This window comes from Carassius carassius, chromosome 17, assembly GCF_963082965.1.
Source record: "Carassius carassius chromosome 17, fCarCar2.1, whole genome shotgun sequence".
Lineage (NCBI taxonomy): Eukaryota > Metazoa > Chordata > Actinopteri > Cypriniformes > Cyprinidae > Carassius > Carassius carassius.
The window spans coordinates 30,333,804-30,355,476 of record NC_081771.1 but is presented as its reverse complement, the minus strand read 5'-3'; the positions used below and the strand labels follow the sequence as shown (position 1 = coordinate 30,355,476).

Below are 21,673 nucleotides of genomic sequence, written 5' to 3'. Positions count from 1 at the left end.
AGTGAGAAAGAAGGAGGTTGGGTTTGCATGGTGTGATGGATTTTGCTGTTGGTATGGGAGACTGGGGCTAGCATTAAAATCTTTTTTTCTCTCTTCCCATGAAATTCACAAATAAATAATAAAGCACACACACACACACACACACACATATACATATATATATATATATATATATAAATAAATATCTGTAAAAATATTTATTTATGTTTGTATACGTCAGGTTCATGCACAGTAATTTGTACATATTTTACTAGGTGGCTTATTCGTTCGAATGACCACACCTAACCCCACCCCTAAACCTAACCCTCCTGCTAAGAAATCATGCTAAATTATGATTTATTGAGCACATACATTTTACGAGCACGTCCATTCTCTGCAATCGAACCCATGATAGCATGATTACATATCAAGGTATAACGCAATAATCTACAAACTGAACTTTACGAAACGCAAATCAGAGTGCAAATAAAAGAGTACAAAACATTAATATGAAAACGACCTTTTGCCGATAGGGGCGCAATTGTAGTATATGCTCTGATGGGTTGTATTTCAGGGATTTGGACAAACGACCTATACTTCTCTATAACTGTGTCATAACAGTACAAGCACATTTACTCCTGCATTTTCTACATTTGCTTTGTCCAGAATCCATTGCCCAATATTTTCTCTGATGTCTGTCACTCGAGTCGACACATTTAGTCTCTTTGATCAAGACTCCACTGTGGATCAGAAAGGCTGTATATGGCAGAGTCATGAACTCTGGAGAGAACTGGGTAATTCGGCTTTTGTGGGCCGAGGATATGTTGCGGGTCCCGAGGGATCATCAGCAGATCCTTCAGATTGATAATCACCAATCCTCATTACCACAACTTCCTGTGCTTTACTCGCCACTTCATTTCCTAATTACTTGATTATACATCTAAGATGATTCATTAACGATCTGAGCTTCATTTTGCAATTAGTTTACACCAGTCATTAATTACCCAGGGCTTTCCCCCTCTCTGATAATAAGAGTTAAATTCTGACTCTGATTCTCTCTCTCGAGTGCTCCTCTGCTGAAAGCTCACCTCATTTTGGGTGAAGATTTGATTCATTATCTAGCAGTGCCTCTTGACTTTCAGTTTGCTAATGTTAGTTGTGTTGTAACTCAAGTCATTTGAGCGGGGATTTGAGCCAAAATTACGGTTGTTTAAACATTTAAGGAAATGCATTTGAAGAATTATGCTTTATTTTCAGCCGTTAAGTGCTTTCAATGCAGGTAAACATTGTTTCTTGGCTGAAGAAACTGGGTGATTTCAGTTATTTGTGGTGAATGCACTTATGAAAAGGGATTAATGTACAGTAGATTGTAGAGATTGTTAGAAGGTTGTGGGTTTGATTCCCAGGGAACTTTGAAGTTGAATGTGCCTGCCAGTTGCCAAATTGTCATGCAATGTTAACATCTGTGAATGCTTAGGTCAAAGGTTCAAAATAACATAGACATGACAATTATTGCAAGATAAACTGGTGGATTTGATCCAACTATGCAGTGAACTGCTATTCATTTTGCTGCAGTATGGTTGTTCTTCCAGCATGGATTGAATAAAAATAATAGCATTCATGCTTTCATCATCAACTACAGCCTTGAGATTGTCGAGCTTCACCATTCATTGTACTGTAGCTACTAATGACAAATCTGCTTAAAAACACTGAGTATTTGAATGGACTTTGTTAAAGCAGCTTGAAAATTAATTAGAGCTTCTGTCCCTAAGGAAATTTAGCCTTTTCACTTTAGCCTTCAGTCAGAACTCCACTCCAACATGAAGAATGAGAGGTTTGTTCTTTCACACAGACATGTAGGGAAGTCATAAAAAGCTTCAAACTTACTTCCCACAGCATTACTTTTGACACAAAAGACATTCTGTCAGGCTATAAAACCAGTTATAAGCAAACCTGTTCGGAATCAGCTGGCTTTTCTCACTTTTCGGCGCTGATTGTGGGAGGAAATCTGCAGTAGGGATAGAAAAATACTGATAGGTTTAAAGGTACTGATAGTCCTACACTGCTTAAAGCAATGTCAAATCACTCAAAATATTCACTTTTTTCCCTTATAAATACACACAATGTACTTTATGTAAAACTTTCAAAATGCAGTTGGTTTTGTATTCTGCACACACACAGCAGTGAGTAGTGAACAAATAGACAAACAGAGTGAACACACACCCTCACCTACAATCCCTGCCTTTAACAAGACTCAAACCCGCAACTTTTGGATTACAAGCCCAACTCTCTAACCATTAGGCCATGACTGCCCCATAAAGCCCTCGTATATGCATAATTGCAACGTTCTATGCATGTAGTGTGAGATCAGATTGTACTGTGAGTGGTTAGTGAATAATATTCATGCTTTTGTGCTAAATACCTGCATGCTAAAATATCTTAAACTGTTTGAGCCAGTGCTTTTCCAGTATGTTTGCTAGCTTGTGCCGCATTCCCGCTGTCACTGAAAAAACAAAATCGGACACATCTCCATCTTTGCTTTTTTTCAGGAGCAGTACATTTTAACCTCAAGGGAACTAATCAATAATGTATACGTGAGGCCTGAATTGCACTGTCACATCCACCATAATTGAACTTTTTAGCTGATGGAAAATGCATTACTATCAGTTTAGATTTATTTGTGCAGGTTTCTCCGGTCTGAGAGCGCAGCTCTGTGTGTGGACACATGCTCCACGGGGACCACCGAGGCTGTTTACAGCCAGCAAGTGTCGTTTCCTATTTGTCTCCTTCACTGCCGTAGTCTGTGTAAGTCACAGGATCATTTTTTTTCAATAATTGACCTCAATCTCAGCGGAGGGGCTGGAGCAGAGGATGCAGTGGTCAACGATGAAGTGAGCTACTTTGATGTGTGGATTGTCCACTCATGTTCATTACGTTTGTTTGAGTTTACCTCAAAAATTGTCTTCCTGATAATGCAGTTGCAGTTGTTTTCAGATTCTCCATTGAATGATGACATGCATCTACAACTTTTTGAGAGAGAGAGAGAGAGAGACTGCAAGTGTGGCTTTGCCAAATAAATTAAAAACTATGTGAATGTGAAGAGGATGTTACACAACTAAAACATGCAGGTACTGCAGAACAAGTAACATGTACCCACGGAAATCTGTCAAATAAAACATTTAAAATGTATGCAGTAATAGAGTGATTTCATGAGATATCAGAGTTGCATAATACAAAGTCAAAACTGCAGAATACAAAGTTGCATTTAGAATTAACATTGAGAGGTAATAAGAGAGATGTTAAAGAGATGTTTATGACTGATGTTAAAAATAAATACCCATAATTGTTAATTTGCAGCTAATTATGCAGTTGTAGCAATTATGTGAAATAAAATTGCAATAATGAGATATGAGGTCAGCATTTAAAGATTTTATTTTATTTTATTTTATTTTATGAAACAGTCTATATGGCTAGCCACAATGCAAACGAATGTTTACATATGTAAAATGTTTTACTTTTTATTTTACTTAATCACAGTTGTGAGATATGGAGTTAGAATTCCAAGAAATATATTGAATTCAAAGAAAGTGTATTTGACTTGATTTTATTTGATTTAAGACAGAAACATTCTTCTATATGGCCAGCTATAATGCACATTGCTATGAAAACTTTTATTCTTTTTGCTATTTTATTTAAGTGCACTTGTGAGATATGAAGTCAAAATTCCAGTAAATGTTTTCAGTTCCAAGAATTTTATTTAATTTTATTTTATTTAGCTAGCCCTAATGCACATTGCTATGAAACAGCTGTTATTCTTATGTTTGGATGTTTTCAGACAGAATTTAGCTCCTCCTGATTGACTTCAGCATATTTATATTCAACATTTTCCCCACCTCTAAAAAGGGATTTTGCTCTAATTGTTGATAAAAGCGTTTTACTCATTCTGCATGTAACTTGTAAGAAACCTTGGAAGGAAAAGGTCAATATCAATGTTATGCTGTAATAAATGAGAAAAGTCAATATCACCTCATGCCTGCTTTATCGATCGTTTTCACAGATACCACCTCACCGCCTCCTCCCTCTCTTCCCACTGTCCGATACAGTCACTCTGAAAGGATGCATGGACTCATACAGGCCAGAATTCCTCCATGATTCCATGCTGTTGAATTAATCGTGCTCTATGGCGTTCTCAAGCGTATATGAAATTTCGAGGCACTGCCGTGTTCTTTGTTTTTGCTGCTGGTGTGCTTTAACTGCTGTTGCAGGGCTGAAAGTGCGGCACTGAGGAGACTGTTGTGCTTCGGTTTTGTTGGGGAGCAGTTCTGTCTCCACAGTCTGAAACTTCTGCGCTGTGGCGTGATGTGAAATCCTCTGAGACTGCGAGTTGAATACAGCTAAAACCAACTCTATTACCCAGCAGCTTATGGATTTGAATTGTTGAATGCCTAGTAATTATATACGGAAAGAGGTGTGTGTCCCTGTCTCTGAGCGGATGTGTGTGTGTGTTGTGCTGCTTTCCATTCAAAGTCAAATGTGGGATATTCCTACTTGCCTACTTGATATCTCAGACTTCTGAACACAAAGGTGTCCTGACATTTGCATGATGACGGAATAGAAAAGCATACCATAATGCTGCTGTTAGCTTTGTAGACGTCAACAGCTAACAGTGGTTAAACAGTACTTCGTAGTTATTATCTATGCTAGTTTTAATGCATTTTATTTAAGCAAAGAGAGTGTTTATCCATAAAGGTTTTGTATGTAATTTTTTATTAATTTAGTAATTTTAACTGTACTAAAGCAGAAAAATACCATAATGTGTTTGTAGACATTTAGGAAACATGTTCACATGCTTGTTTCTCCAAAAAACAATGCTATACAGCCAGTTATTCTACTTTGAAATGTGAGTTTTGTTTTTGTTTGGTTCTGTGTGACTCCATCCGCTGCCAATTTACCCAATATAATTTTGACACCACAGAAAACACAGCGAATTGCATCCAATTTGATCGCAGATTCTATCCAACCTAAAAGCCTTGGCACCCATTTAAAAAGCTCTAAAAGGGATACAGTATTAAAACTCGGATAAATCAACTCATCAACTTAGTGTATAGGCATGTCCCTTTCCACTCTCAGTTGAGCTTGTGCCTGTTGCGTGTCAGGGACAGGAGAAACCACTCTTTTCAATATTTTGATTTTGGACCACAGTACCCATTTTAACTGTTAGCTGCCAATTTAAGGTTCATTTTTTTACAGAAGTTAGAAGTCTGACTTTGGAACACCACACTAATGCATTTCCACATGTCTGCATGATCTGTACCTCACCGTAGCTCAGCCCTGAATCTGTCATTCACTGCGACTGCATGCTTTTCGACTCCAAAAGAGCAGTCACGGCCTCCTTGAACGTCAGTGTTAATAACAGTAAAATTGAGATGGATTCATGCAGAAAAGTTGGTCTGACTCACGATGAAAATCACTATGTAAATAATCATGCTTTAATGAATCAATTGAAGCACAAGGACACCAATATATCTTTTATATACATATTTCCTTAAATTAGAGCATGTGCATATTATTATTATTATTTTTTTTTTTTTTTTTTACAAGTCGATAAGGTTCAGCGTGAAAGTAAGCATCATAAAGGTTGGATTCTGTAGCAAGATTCAGCATGACTTGTGTTCATATCTTTGCACATTACCCCTGTGCCATTGCCCCATTCCTCACACTGCTAGGCTTCATCTGCGGAAGAATAAAATAAACATTATTGTTTTCCTGCCATGCTGGAATGGAGCCATTACTCTAAATAAACATTATATACACTACAGATGACGATAATGTCTTTCTCTCTGTTTCTCTTTCTCTCTCTTGCTCTCATTAAAGTGTTTTACTTGTTTCTTAAAAAGGCTTCAGAAACTCATATTGCATGTGTTTGTGTGTCTCTGTGTCAAATAGTAGGTGTTGTTAGACGTTTAAAAAGCACTTTTGCTCCTGTGCTAGCACATACATTTATCGATTGCCCTAAAATCAGGTTTGGAAGTTAATGTTGGAGTAAATGCAAGTCAACTTCAAGTGTATTAACAGAGTGTTCAATTCTAATGGGCTCTGCACAACCTTTCCCTGACAGTTTATTGCCTCTGAATGCCGTGTCTGATTGCATTTCATGCGCTGCAAATGCATTAGTGGTGTACAGACTCAATGAGATCTTATACCTAGAGAGAGCTACCCTTTAGCATTCCTTTTGACCATATCAATGGCAGTTGCTCAACTGGCGCATACTTGCTTCAGAGATACATGAAATGCATGCTGACATTTTTACACATGGTTATTTTATCTATTTTATTTTTTTATTTATTTTTTTTGCTTGAGTGTCATTCAAGATTTTTTTCCACCTGAAAACCATTTATTTTATTTTATTTTATTTTATTCTTTTGAATTGGGGATGCATGCCTATTACAATTCTGAAAGTTATCCCACTCCTCTATTACTACTATCATCGATCGCTTGAATTAAAGTGTCACGCTCCTTCTTTTGAACATGATTTTCTTCAGTGAGGGGGAGGAGAGAGCGCGGAATGTTTGATGGATTATGCTACAACAGTTATATTTATAGGCAGAGCATGTGTATGGCTGGTTAAGGCTAAGGTGAATTCTCTCATCATAAACAACAAAGCACAGATGTACGTACAATGTAAATAAGAGATTAATTTCAAAGTATGCCCAGCTCAAGTGAGTATAACGATAACGATAATGTTTTTTTGTTTTTTTTTGCGTACATGATACCCATGTCTGGTTCTTGCCTAAAAGGACAGGTTTATGATAATTAATACATTTGGCTGCTTTTAGCCTTGGTTCACCCTCCACCTATGCTTATATTATTACTAATTGCACTAATCTGCCTTTAACTGTGAGCAGACAGAGTGTCACTCAATGCATTGGAGAGTACAGCAAACATAAATGTAAAGAAACAGTTGACAGTTGATTGATGTAAACAGAAGTTGCTTGTCAGATTTTCTTAACATGCAACCATATTTTTTTAAAATAAGCCCAAAAAAAAACGCAACCTGCGACTCGAGATTTTTGCATGCAACTTTACAAAAAAGAAAAAAAAAGAAAAAAGAAAAAGAAGCCCAAAGTCATGTATAATAACTGGACTTAGCAACTGTGCACGGGAGTCGACACAATGTTGGACAGCTCTCAGTTCACTCAGGGCGGGTCTAAGGTAAGACGACCTTGTCAATCAACTATCATGGGAGCGGCCTGTGCATATCTACGTTATTCTGATAGGAATCTCAGAACAACCTGATTTGAGAACGGGGATTTTAAAATAGGAATAATAATAATAATAATAAAAAATAATAAATAAAAAACACTAGGTGGATTTTTATCATTGTAGGATGGATGTGATTTATGTTCTAACAACTTGTAAAGTGAATTTTGCATTTGTTGATCCCTTTAAGAAAATCTGTTGATAAGCTAAAACAAGATATACAATACATAATAACATTCTGTTTTTGTACTCGGGCATTAATTCAAATATGGCAGAAGCTATCTGCTTTTCAAACCTTCTTGGTTCTGAAATATTTTTTTGTTTTGTAAATCATCTCAGTTTTATGAGAAATAGTGTAGTGTAGCCCTAAAATATCATCAGCTAGTGCGATGAGCTTTGAGTCTCTCTGTTTAAGCAAGGGAAAACAAATGAAAACAGACTGCACCTGGCGACCAGAATGGAGTAATTGTAAAGTGTTGTAAAGAAAGTACGTCACTCACATGTGTCAGGCCTGACCTTCTGCGGATACAGCTGCAGCACTCAAGCTCCATTCTGTTTACTCGGCTAAGCTGTTTGCATCAGTAGCAGACATTGTGGCTGATTTTCTGCAGAAACCACGCTGCACCGTGCCAAATTGCTCCAATAAATTCAATGTCGCAGCTAAATAATAGATTTCCATTACAGTCAAAGGAGCATTTTTTTTCCTTTTGGAGGTCTTAAATACACCAAAATCGACGGTGGCAATGTCAGGGTGACACTGAAGAAGCCCAAATTCAAAGCCATTAAGATGCTTCATTGCTCTATTTTCTCATTTACCAAAATTATCGACAGGCAATAAGGAGTCTATGTACTCTAAAGGATTTATTTCATTATTTAATCTAAAATAAAGTGTTTCTTCTGAAAGAAAAATGAGGTGATGAATTAAAAGGATGAGAGACACGAGAAAGGGGATGAGTGGAAGATAAAATCCATGCTTTTAGCATGTTTCTAAGCAGTTCTTTCTTCAAGGGTCCTTTTGTATGTCAGCGATATGTCAAAAGGAAGTTCTTTTAGATTCTAATTGTTGTCTATTTTGAGTTAAAGAGTGTGAGGTCACCGTGTCGTTCTTTCCTGTATCATTACAAGTGATCAAATCAAATGCAAGACCGTTCTTCCAGCTCTCCTGCTGTCACTGTGAGTGGTTTGTAAAGCACAGCTCTGAGATTACAGCCTGACACCATCAGAAGTGATTCTTATCCTTTTTTTTTTAGTTAAGCGCTGACGAGTCGTAGACACATCAGGGACTCGCGTTACCTCAATGTCTCTCCATGCTTGTCAGAGACGCTGAGATAGGATCTTGTTAAAAGTGGGCCATCCGAGGTGCATCTTCACAACAATCTCGCACGAGTGGATTTCACTTGAGTACATAATATGACGCTTAAAAGGCAATACTGATGTGACATCTGTCTGAAGACGTTCTACCTTGGGCAAAGTGATTAAATTAAAAAAAGGATCTTTGGTTAAACGGGCGTTATGGTCTCTTCAAAGCTCTTTGTCCAATTTGTGGCCATTTTAATGTTGGCAGAGCTAGTTGCTTTGTACTCTTTAAAGAGTTTAAATGCTGTTCATGTTTTTCTTCCATCTTGTTTGGATTTTTACGCTAACACAGCCCATGCAAGAACATGCAGGGACATTGTAGAGCTGTTGCTACGTTTACATGCACCAAAATAATCCGTTTGTAATCGGATTGATGGCTCAATTGGATTGGAAAGCATTCGTGTGAATACCTAAATCGATCCGATTGAACTGGATCCCAATTACAATATGTCGGGATTGGGGTGGTGTAAACCTGAAATAATCCCATTACCAAAAAAAAAAAGCAAAAAAAAAAAAAAAAAGCAAAAGAAAATTAAGCATGTAAATGCTATTTTCTCAGTCGGTTTCAAAATACATTACACAGATGCACAGTGCCATCATGCATATATACAATTATGATAACAGTAGCTCCAGTGATATTATTGTAATGGTTTTTTCCAGTTCTGAATGAATGGATTCCAGTTGAAAAAAAAAATAGTTTAATGTAAACGTACCTGATGTGGCTCAGAAAATTTGGTCTAGGAAGAACTGGTTGAGAAATGTTTGAGTCCATATTGAGATTTGGTATGTAGATGCCGATTGAGATGCTATAGATATCTTTTGAACATCTACAGGATATGACTGGAGTCTAAGAAGCAGGAGACTTCAGCCAAAGCACATTTACACTCCATTTAAAGTCATTGCTGTCTAGGAAAAGCAGTCAAGGTTTTAAAGAGATCTGTCATTTTTCTTTCCTTTAGGCTCAGCCCGAATACTGTTTGCCACTATGCGATTTACATCTCACAGACGTTTTCCCACAATACTTTCATCCTACATGATCGATACATACACGGAGGCTTTTTAAGCTACATGGATACATATCACGGACAATAAATGGAGCTCTGTGATTCAATGGCAGAGGGAATCTTTCACTCGCTTGGTGATTGACAGCTCACAGAGCAAGCTAAACCTCACAGATCTCTTCTCAGCCGGATCGGCGTTCCGACAGGAGAGCACAGTCTTTTCATGGATCTGAGAAAATTCCCACAAAGGACACTGGTGTACACGCTCGGGCTCCTCCCTGCTTTGCCTGCCTCCCTTTGAAAGTGTGACAGCTACATCACTGCAAGTCCAAAACGTGAAAGTGCCCTCGCCTCTCTCCCTTTTCCACTCATTTTGAGAGACAGGAAAATCCAAAGTCACAAAGACACTGCACACAGGAAGTAGAGATCGTTCCTGATTAAAGTCAACATGGAATCAAAATCAGCATGATATGTGATTTCGAAATTCATGCTATTGATCTTATTGTGAATGATTCATCCATGTATATGTTTTATTCATTTATTCACTCATTAAAAAAATAACTGGATCTTCTGGTGATGTATGCTTGGCTTCTCACCGGCTTTCCAGTGAACAGCAACTGGAAAGAAACCAAAAGTCATCACTCTACATTTTTCTTTTTTGTGTTTATCTATCCATTTAATTTTTTAAACAAACTCACTCTGTCTCTCTAGCAACTTTTTGATTATTTTGTTATTTCTTTACCAAAATTGCCTTTTCTCAAATGCAAGTATTTCTCAAGTATTTGCTCATATAGACATCCCTTTAAGCAATTTAATCAATTCTAGGTTAATGTAATAGCCTCACATTATTTCTCCTCATTAAATATCCTGTTTCACTCTGAAATCTGCATGTAATGGGTAAAAAAAGGTTTGCATTTCAATGACATTTCGTGTTGATTTTAGCATCCTCATCTAGGGGCTACACACTGGTTGGATCAAATATACACATGATCTCTTTGGAATAAATGAACTCATTAATAATTGATAAGCAGTGGAATAATCAGACCTCTATGATGGCAGAGAGAGAGAGAGAGAGTAAATGCTGTGTGAAACTTAAAGATCCATCCTACATTTCACTGCCTTGCATATCTTGTTACTCTCTAAAATACGTCAGATTACGGAATTAAAACGACTTTAATTAGAGAAATATAGGTCAGAAATCATCTCTGGCTGTTGATGTGGTGTAAGTGTGATTCTGCAGATGTAATGACGTGTGTTTATGATCTTGCGTGTTTAAATGGCGGCAGTAATTCTATAATTATCCCCTGCTTACATTTTCGTCTTCATTTTCTTCTCATCTGCCCCTCCTTCCCTTCCTGGCAGAACCTCTTTTCTCCCTTCTCGTCAGAGCCGTCTATGACCGCATTAATACACAAACATCCCTCCGGTTTCTAGCAGTGTTCTGGAGCACCGCCCCTCCCTGTTTCTGTGGTGGCTGAGCGATGCATGCCGCCTCGTGTCCTTAACGTGGTATCTCCCTTGTTCCCTTTGCAATCACAGGAAGCAACAACAACAGCGGCGGGTGTGTAAAATGGCTAACGCTGCACTAACACTGATCACTGAATTTACTTTAAAGGCACCTTTTTATTTGTGACTCACGCAATGTGCTCCCAGCCACATGTAATGTAGCATCCCTCCTCTCCATTCATCTCCGAGGCAACGGCAAGCGCATATGTGATGGGAATGCAGAGTGCTGATGTGAATACAGCACTGTCTCTGAGTGTGTGGTAGAGAGCAGTGGAGCGAGAAAGAAAGAGAAAGCGAGAGAGAGCGAGACCGTGTGTAAGTGTGTGGTAAACAGAAATACGGTAGCTTCTATCTAAAGAAGCATGTCTGTGGTTTTCTTGCAGTCAATAAAGCACAACGCACTTGAGGCGTAACACGATTGCATCACACTAATCATTTAAAGCATAATGTCTGCACATGCACGCTATACAGTAATCATATCCATGCATAGTGGTCGTATATCAGTGGAGAGAGCTCTTGCTATCTAACAAGTTGACTTACAAAACAGTATGATGGTGTTAAGATGCGGTCACATTAGTGAACTTTCGTGACAAAAGGGTCTGTTGTCAGTAGTGTAGTGATGTATGAACCACAGCTCACAAAAGTCACTTTCAAAACAAGTATATTTCTGTTGGTAAACATGGCAAATCCGCATGACCAAATCAAACCTGTTGCAAAATCTGTATGGGAAAGATTCACACACAATTCCAGATTGCATAGATTCCGACTAAAAAACAGGAATTCGATCATGAAAATTCATAGAACTATGGCCTATATGAACCTTTTCCATAATTTCTGGACAGTTGTAATAACATGCAATGACAAGTGAAATGTAGTTTAAAAATTATTCAAATACACACACACACACACACACACACCTAAACCTAACCCTCACAGGAAACTCTCTGCATTTTTAGATTTTCAACAAACTTCATTCTGTGTAATTTATTAGCTTGTTTACCCGTGGGGACCTCAATTTAGGTCCCCACCGTGACACGAGTCCCCATGAGTCTGTGTGTATTCAGGTTTAAGTCCCCACCAGAATAGAAAAACAAGTACACACACACACACACACACACAAAAGGGATTGCAGTGTAAATTTCAATATAATATAAGTATATTTCAAAATACCATAGTATTACCATGTATCACAGTACCACTTAGTACTTCTTTGTAAAGACATAGCATTTGTTTTTTTACTTAATTAACATGGTATTATGATCTAAAACATAAGAGTTCCATGGTACCACCATACTACAATACTTGTTTCACAGCAGTATTTCTTAGGCACGGGATACACTAAGCGACGGTCGGGCTTGTTTGTTTGGTGTGTTCCACTCGTCCGCTCTCGTCGGGCTTACATTGGCGGCAGACTGCCCGATTCAACACGTTGAACAGCTCGTTCAACATGCGCAAAAGGCACGTGTTAGTTTCCTGTCGGCTGTAATCTGTGCAGTGTGTTCCAGTGCAGCTTTTTTGTGCGACGCTACATATTCATAGGAATATTCTGTATTATATTTCAGAATACTGTGATATTGCCATCTGATTTCATTACTATTCCAAACAGTACTCTTTAGGCAACTGTTTAGACAACTAGTTTTTTAAGAAGTACCTTTAAAACTTGATTAATCTGCAGTTCCGCTGGATTAGGCAGAAGATGATTGATGCGATGTGAGGAGCGTTCCTCTGCTTCCTCTTTAGTGGATTCGTTTTAATGACTGCAGTTTTACAGTCGTTTGGAGCGTACATCCGTCCCCAGTCTGAGGACCTCTAACATGGCACGGGTGACTGTATTCACCATTAAATGCACATCATGGGGTGATCACAGGGATGGAAATTGCAAGTCTGAGCAATGGTAAGCCTCTGCTAATGATGATATGCACTCCGTCTCTCCGTGTGTCTCCAGGTCTGTCGTGGACTGGGGTCCCCTGACCTCCATTAAAGCTCAGTGTGAGCTTCAATTCTTCCTCCCAGCATTCTGTCTCCTTGTCTCACTCCTCGCTCGCCCGATGACTGATAGCTTTGCTGCCTTTTCTCCTGCACTAATTAGCTATAGATTTACTCTTTATTCGGTAATGCTGTGACAACTCTTTTTCTTTCTTTTCCTTTTTACCCCTTTATAGCCCTTTACTTTGTAGCCATCTATTTGTTCTCTCACTTTCTCTTTCTTGCTCTGTTCCAAACCCACCATGCTGCTAACTAGATCATGCTGTATTTGCGCTTCTGACGTGACGTGAATATCTTTTTTTTGGCTGAACTCCAAGGCAGGATTGCAAATATCCCAGAAGGCCTTGCAAACAAGTAAATGCCAGATGAGGTGAGAAAAATGTTGACTGTAAATGCACTTATATTTCATTTAGTGCCAAAAAGTGTTGATAAAAAGGCCTTTTTTTCTTTTTTTTAGCGGTTGGCTTAGCCTTGAAACATTGCAGTTAATATTTTTAAATAGTACTAATGAATCAAATTGATGAAAAGTGACAAATTATTTTAGAATTATACAATTATTATTATTATTATTATTATTGTTATTATTATTATTATTTCAAATGCTCTTTTAAACTTCAAATCGGCGCTGCACAAGATCCCGGGCCCTATGCATAGGCAGTCCTAATGCCAACCCCCCCCACCCCCCCACCTCCCCGAAAATATATATTCCAGACTTTTCAAGGGCCCTCTCATCCTTTGGGGCCCTGGTAATCAGTACTGGTTTTACCCCCAGTCCGGCGCCCCTGTCCCCAGGTATGCTAGTAGGCATCTGCCAATCTAAGATTTAGGAACAGAACACTTTCTCTCATTTTATCTGTCTCATTCTATCTCACAAATGAGGATGGCTTGATGCTGAACACTGACTGCCTCTCAATGAAAATAAGAGATTTTCACCATCTTTCTCCCAGACCCCCAATCCATCACTCTCTCCCCACTTGCAGGTGCCTTTGAGCAGGGGCATTCTTCTGGAGGCTGCCCCTCACCAGCCACAGTCTCCAGCTTCTCCAGACACTATCATAATTCATCTGCCTGTGATCGATGCTGCTGAATCTCAGGCTGTGGTTAGAGAGAGCGGCTGGGAGGAGCAGCCCGTGGTTTGGGTATATTTTCATATCCCTGTGAGCTCATATGGAACTTCACTTCATGGTATGTCACTGTCCTTGGGAATTCAGTGTTGATGAGCTCATCCAAAGGATTCATCTTGTTTTGGTCTCGTTTTAGGATCCAGCAAGCACACATACATCACCAAAACTGAGATGCATCGCAATCTATTTTGAGTAATTTTGATTTACATATAGCTGAAATGTAACATTTTGGTATAAACAGCTAAATCACAGTCTAATTTTCCATCTGATAAGTAATTATTATTATTATTATTATTATTATTATTATTATTGAAATGCAAAGAAATTAGTAATTAATAGAGCATATTTTGGTTTATTTTAAGGGTATGTTTATCTACAGCAATTGTACTAAAAACAACAGCAACAACAAGAATAATAATAATAATTTATATAATAGTTTTTGCAAAGGTCTGCATGCGGGTGACAATATTGTCAAAATGATCCCTGTTTACACAGAACAGCAAAAATGACTAAAAATGCTTACATGTGCCAAAACAATAGTTGGCGATGTCATTTTGTAAAGAAACACTATATGCACCTGCCAAAAAGCACATTCCTATAGAGTGAACATGTAATGTGCATCATAATGTGCATAAACTTATGACCTAAATGCATAAAAAGGTTTCAGTTTTTAGTTGTGTTTTGTTTTGTCTTGGTCCCAGACAAACATTATAGTACACAAATATGCATGTGTCTACAAAAAAACACGACACTTTCAGATTTACGTACAAACCAGATTCCAAAATAAGTTGGGACACTGTACAAATTGTGAGTAAAAAAAGGAATAGAATAATTTACAAATCTCATAAACTTATATTTTATTCACAATAGAATATAGATAACATATCAGATGCTGATAGTGAGACATTTTGAAATGTCATGCCAAATATTGGATCATTTTGGATTTCATGAGAGCTACACATTCCAAAAAAGTTGGGACAGGTAGCAATAAGAGGCCGGAAAAGATAAATTCACATATAAGGAACAGCTGGAGGACAAATTTGCAACTCATTAGGTCAATTGGCAACATGATTTGGTATAAAAAGAGCCCCTCAGAGTGGCAGTGTCTCTCAGAAGTCAAGATGGGCAGAGGATCACCAATTCCCCCTAATGCAGCGCGAAAAATAGTGGAGCAATATCAGAAAGGAGTATCTCAGAGAAAAATTGCAAAGAGTTTGAAGTTATCATCATCCAAAGATTCAGAGAATCTGGAACAATCTCTGTGCGTAAGGGTCAAGACCGGAAAACCATACTGGATGCCCGTGATCTTTGGGCCCTTAGACAGCACAGCATCACATACAGGAATGCTACTGTAATGGAATCACAACATGGGCTCAGGAATACTTCCAGAAAACATTGTCGGTGAACACAATCCACCTGCTATTCGCCGTTGCCGGCTAAAACTTTATAGGTAAAAAAAGAAGCCACATCTAAACATGATCCAGAAGCGCAGGCATTTTCTCGCGAGACGAATCAAAATTTGAAGTTCTTTTTGGAAAACTGGGACGCCATGTCATCCAGACTAAAGAGGACAAGGACAACCCACGTTGTTATCAGCGATCAGTTCAGAAGCCTGCATCTCTGATGGTATGGGGTTGCATGAGTTCGTGTGGCATGTGCAGCTTACACATCTGGAAAGGCAATATCAATGCTGAAAGGTATATCCAAGTTCTAGAACAACATATGCTCCCATCCAGACGTCGTATCTTTCAGGGAAGACCTTGCATTTTCCAACATGACAATGCCAGACCAAATACTGCATCAATTACAACATCATGGCGGCGTAGAAAAAGAATCTGGGTATTGAAATGGCCAGTCTGCAGTCCAGATCTTTCACCCATAGAAAACATCCAAACATTTGGCGCATCATAAAGAGGAAGATTCGACAAAGAAGACCTAAGACAGTTGAGCAACTAGAAGCCTGTATTAGACAAGAATGGGACAACATTCCTATTCCTAAACTTGAGCAACACAGTGGTAAACATGGCCTTGTCCCAACTTTTTTGAGATGTGTTGATGCCATGACATTTAAAATCAACTTATTTTTCCCTGAAAATGATACATTTTCTCAGTTTAAACATTTAATATGTCATCTATGTTGTATCTAAATAAAATATTGAAATTTGAAACTTCCACATCATTGCATACTGTTTTTATTCTCAATTTCTACAGTGTCCCAATTTTTTTGCAATCGGGTTTGTAAATTTAATTTTTATTTAAACATCTGATAATATTCATAAAAAGAGGCAATTCACTTAAAGTTAAGTTGTGAAAATGTTTAACAGGAAAGCACCACGTTCTGTATTAAGTGTCAGTGTAAAAAATCATCTAATAAATACGTTACTTACTCTAACTGTTTGGTAGAGCAAATCTGTGCATTTTCTCAAGTTTATGAATGTCTAGGCAACTTGCTACATGTGCTTTCTGGCATTTTTACCATAATATGTGAGGTCATTAACCTTTCCCATCAATGTTGATTAGCCCAACTGAATGTTTTGAGCAGATAGGTGCTTATTTTCTAGCTTTTGGATGCCTAGCTCATTAGCTGATTTGCAAAATATGCTAAGCACGTTCCAGATTTACTTTCAAACATGCTAATCTTCTCTGGCCACCACTAGCGATAATGTGCTTCTTGGTGTCTCATTGGTTCAGCTTAACCATAGTGGAGGTCTCATTTTATGCTGACAGACCAAGTACAGGGAGAAATATATACACACAATCATCTGCTGTTGATATACTGTAGCCACCGGTGCGTTTGGTCTGTGTCTGTGATTGTTTAGACTAGCTGGTGGGCAGCTAGCAGAACAGTCCATCTGTGTGTTTTTGCAGATGCACAAATGTGTGTCTATGAAGGTTCGGTATCGCTCCAAGGCAGCGAAGATGGCTGCCCATTCTCTGTTTCTTTCTAGCAGGTAATGATTTGAAACAGCATCTGCGGAGGGGGGCATGAAGATAGAAGGGGCAGGCTGTAATTGAATGCAAACTGCTCTACTGCAGTGGCCTGAGAAAACACCATTATCCATTCTGTTATCCCAAAGGCTACTATTTCTCCCGCCTTTACGTCTGGAAGATGGGCAAACAGTAGCCCCTCAAAGTGAATTGCTTTCTCTCTGCTCTCCTGTTTCCTTCCCCCATCTTTTTTTTTAATTAATTTATTTCAAGGCCATATTTCAAATGCCGGGCTCTTACTTGCAATACATAGACACTTAATGGAAAATAAGTCTTAAAAAAATAGGAAGATACATTAGTTTAAATGTTTTTATAACATTATCATTATTTTATATGTATCATTACTTAAATATTTTGTTTGGTTTAAGTTTTGTGTATCAGTCAGTATTGGATAGTGTGTGTGTGTGTGTGTGTGTGTGTGTGTGTGTGTGTGTATACACATACATACATACAAAAATAATACTAGATTATGAAAAAAATAAAAAATAAAGTTTTAGCCTACAGAAACTTTGACTAGTATGTTTAGGGGGGGGGGGGGGGTGACATACAGTACCTTTGCACAATATGGCCGTTAAGGTAAACACTGGAAAGCATTGTTGTGACATGAGATCATGTCAAGTTCACCAGTTAATGGAGGAAAATTGTCTTCCAGTGATGCCAGGCCTTCTCGGTTGATAACTGGAAGTCAGTGAACAAAACAGTGTGTCAGGAAATATAACATGGCATTATCTTTCAACTCAATGCTAAACGTGGATGGCTATCGTCTCCCGAAAAGCTTTTCCACCGCTGTGATACGACAGAGTGCTGGTGCCCATGCCACTCTAGATTCTTTGGATTGTCACTCTCATATTTTCTCGCTCACTGTCACACTTCCACCAAAACCTTTGTCAGTCTAAAACAAAAAATAAAAAAACATGACACCACTTCTTGTTTTCATGTGACAAGGCATACAAAAGGACTGCATGGCAAAAAATCTCTCTTCATCTTTGTCTGTCGGATTTTTTCACCCAGCTACCTACAGTACATCAGATACTATAATGATGATAATGTTTTTGGAATTTCCTTGTTTTCTCTCTCATTCTAAATGCATTGATCATTTAGCAGATTTTTTTATTGACTGAACACTAATTACAGGTATAATATTCTCATAATATTCTCTTGAGCCTGTAAACTTTCGGTTAGCATGCTGTTCTACATTTCACATTAAAATGTATGAATTTGGTGGATATTTTTATCCAAAGCAACTTACATTTGCATTGAAGGTATAATTTCCTAGGGAATCAAACCCATGACCTTGGCGTTGATGTTGCCATGCTCTACTGTTTGACCTGAAGGAATATTATTTTTAACAATTATTCTATGAAACAATGTTTTTAAAATCTCTGCAGCAGGTTTAGTGAATGTGTTAGTTGAATTTCATAATGTCAACAGTTGTAGGGTTTGAACCTATACATTTTCTGTCACCATGCTCCAGGTTTTTACATTTAACATTTATATTTGTCAGATACCTTTATCCAAGGCGACTTAAATTTGTATGTACAGGTATACATATTATTAGTTCATGCTTTTCTTGGGAATTGAACCTTTGCATTGCTATCGCCATGTTTAACCTGCAGGAAAATGATTTAACCACTACATCACCTCTTTAATACAATGACTTTAAAAACTCAACATGCATTAAGTGAAAAACTTCATTGTAATTAATAGAAATTCATTTGATTAATTAGTTAGCCCTAAATTAAAACGTTGAAATTACACATTGACTTTATACATTGTTTTTTTGTTGGATGATAAAGCTATGATAAAGCAATTATCGTTGTTGGTTGCTGTCCATGTACAGATATTAGCCTCTGGTTCTCTCTCTCTTTCTTTATTTCTTTCTGTCTCTCTATTCACAATCTGTGAACACATTTATTCCCTCTTTCAAGTTTCTGACTTGTTGAATGTGGCCTTTAACAGCCATCTCAGTCTGACAGCTGGTCAGTTAGAAATACTGCAATTGCTACACGTCCAGGCTTTTAAGGAAAGTCTCTCTCTTTTTCTCTTTCCGTCTCACCCCTCCATTCGTACACCTTTTTTTTTATTCTGAATGCCAATGTGCCCCCCCTCTCCTCCATCCGTCAGCATGCCTCTCTGTAATAGGCTTGTCTCCATCACAAAAGGTGGACTTGACATTTGCTGGTGGATGTCAATGGCTGCTGGAAGCTTGACGGACAGCGTGGCCCGAATGTGCGCCTGGGCGCTCAGCGCTGGCTAATTAGCTGCTATGGAGGAAGTGCCGGTTGATTTAGGCTGGGGCCTTATCGAGAGAGCCCACCTTTCCTCCCTCCGCCGTGCTGGCGTGACGCAGGGCAGCCAAAGCCTTCAATTCCATGACAATAGTCAGCCCTGTTATCTGGCCTTGAAAGAGCTTGTGCACTGCGATAATCAGCTTGAAGGAGAGATGGAGGAAGCAGGAGATTGTTGAGGCAAAGAGAATCGGAGGATGGGGAGGGGTTTTATAAGATTTAGTTTAAAGAGGAATCATAGATCTCCTTTCAAGTGTGCAGAAAAAGAGTAGAATGTGGCCGTGCAAGAAGAAAATGGGTATCAGGTGGTTTCATGATGTATAACTAATGCATTCAATGAATAGTTCGTGCAAAAATGAGAATGTATTGCCTTATTTACTCACTCTTGTGTTCCAAAACTGTACATAAAAGAAGACACACTCAACAATCTTCATGTGGCTATTTTCCTTTCAACATTTATAATAATAATACCTTTCAAGTCCCAAAACATAAGCATTATATTTGAAGTCTCATCAAAGTAGACCGAAAATTTAGCCGTTTATTCATGTAAGATCTTTCCCTCCATTGATGCTCTTAAATCTCAAATGTAGCGTATTTGAACCTATATTTTGGACCCTTTCGAGCTGTAGACAGAGGCATGTCCATTGTGAAAAAGAGCCGCATTAACAATCTTCAGAAATTCTCCTATTGCATTCCACAAAAAAAAAAAATAAAAAAAATAGAAGGCTTAGAATAACATGAATGTGAGTAAATAATAAAGCCATTAAATGTCCTCAAATAAAAAAAAAAGTTTAAGAATTAACTTAATGTAAGACAATAGCAGCCTATAGCATGTCCTCGTTTAGATAGCTAGGTACACATGTCTGTAAGAGAGCTTCACAGGGGTTACAGGTGAGGAATTGCACTGAATAATTAAATGGCTGGGCTGAGCATTCTGCTAGCCTTTGATTAATTTTGGAAGGATAGAGAAAGAGAGTACAATGAAAAGGGAGCACCATGAAAAAAAAAACAGATGAGAGGAGAGACAAAAAGGTGGAGTGCTGCATAGAGAACGTGTTCCACGCTCCTTTGCTCTGTTAAAAGCTTGATTCAGCAGTGTGGTTCCTTGCCCGTCCGCAGCTATGTGGAACCTGCAGTTCAGCATATTTTACAACACAAACCCAAAGGGAGAAGATGGAAGAGGTGTGTGTGTGTGCAGGGAGAGGAATTTGGAACAAATTTAAGTGACACAGGTAACACCAGAAATAACAGGGTACACTCTGACTTTTCATCTTTTTCATTATTTATTTAATTTTCAGTCTGGTAGACGGCAGGGAAATGTGATGCTTTTGTTCGCGCTCCATTCAGGTTGAAATCAATCACCGTCCACACTTGTCGACGGTCCTCACAGCGAGAACATCGGATTATATATAGCTTGTGTCTTTCACACGATCCGTGCCTGGCGGACCCTAAAGAACCGATACGTGTCGCTATTAGGTAGACCAGCATCATGCCTGTCTCAAGATCCCCAAGTGGGTTTGCTCTCAAAGTCAAAAGCGCTGAGTCATAAGAACTGGAAAGTCAGTCGGGACTGAGCTTTGGCAGACCTGTCTTACCTTCTCTTCTACTGATATGGGCAGAGTGCCATCTTTCGTTCTCTATCTAACTCTTTTTATTTCTCCTCTGGGCCTCAGTGTTCCATTCAGTTGGTTAGTGTGTGCTAAAATGAGCTAGCTCCCATAGCTGTAAGAGATCAAATTAACTTGGTGACACACACCATAGTTTTAATAATAAAATAAAATAAAATTAATTAAATCTCGGTATTGTCTTTGAGTAAATATTTATTGAAAATATTCTGAAGTGAGGCCAAGTATGGAGGCCCATACTTCGAATTTGTGCTCTGCATTTAACCCATCCAAGTGCACACACACACACACCAGGAGCAGTGGGCAGCCATATTGCTGCAGTACCCGGGGAGCAGTTGGGGGTTAGGTGCCTTGCTCAAGGGTCTCACCTCAGTCGTGGTAGTGTGGGTGAAAAAGAGCACTGTACATTCACGCCCCCAACCTACAATCCCTGCCAGACCTGAGACTCGAACCCGCAACCTTCATGTTACAAGTCCAACTCTCTATCCATTAGGCCAGGACTGCCTGACCTGGCTATCTAGCAGGGGTTGTGTTTACAAATGTTTTTTGCATGAATGTGC

The 21,673-nt window shown here is 38.6% G+C and overlaps 1 protein-coding gene across 4 annotated transcripts in view; it reads left to right on the top strand.

Moving 5' to 3' along the window:
• The window catches only part of LOC132161568 (protocadherin-9), a 276,136-nt gene that overhangs the window by 115,109 nt on the left and 139,354 nt on the right, over window positions 1-21,673 (top strand). The window contains exon 4 of one of the 4 annotated variants that reach the window (XM_059571710.1): window positions 9,555-10,504. The exons of the other annotated variants lie outside the window; for them this stretch is intronic. Within the exon in view, the coding sequence (XP_059427693.1) occupies window positions 9,555-9,632 (78 nt within the window). The 3' untranslated portion in view covers window positions 9,633-10,504. Of the gene's footprint in view, window positions 1-9,554; window positions 10,505-21,673 lie in introns of those variants that run through there. 4 annotated transcript variants of the gene reach the window in all.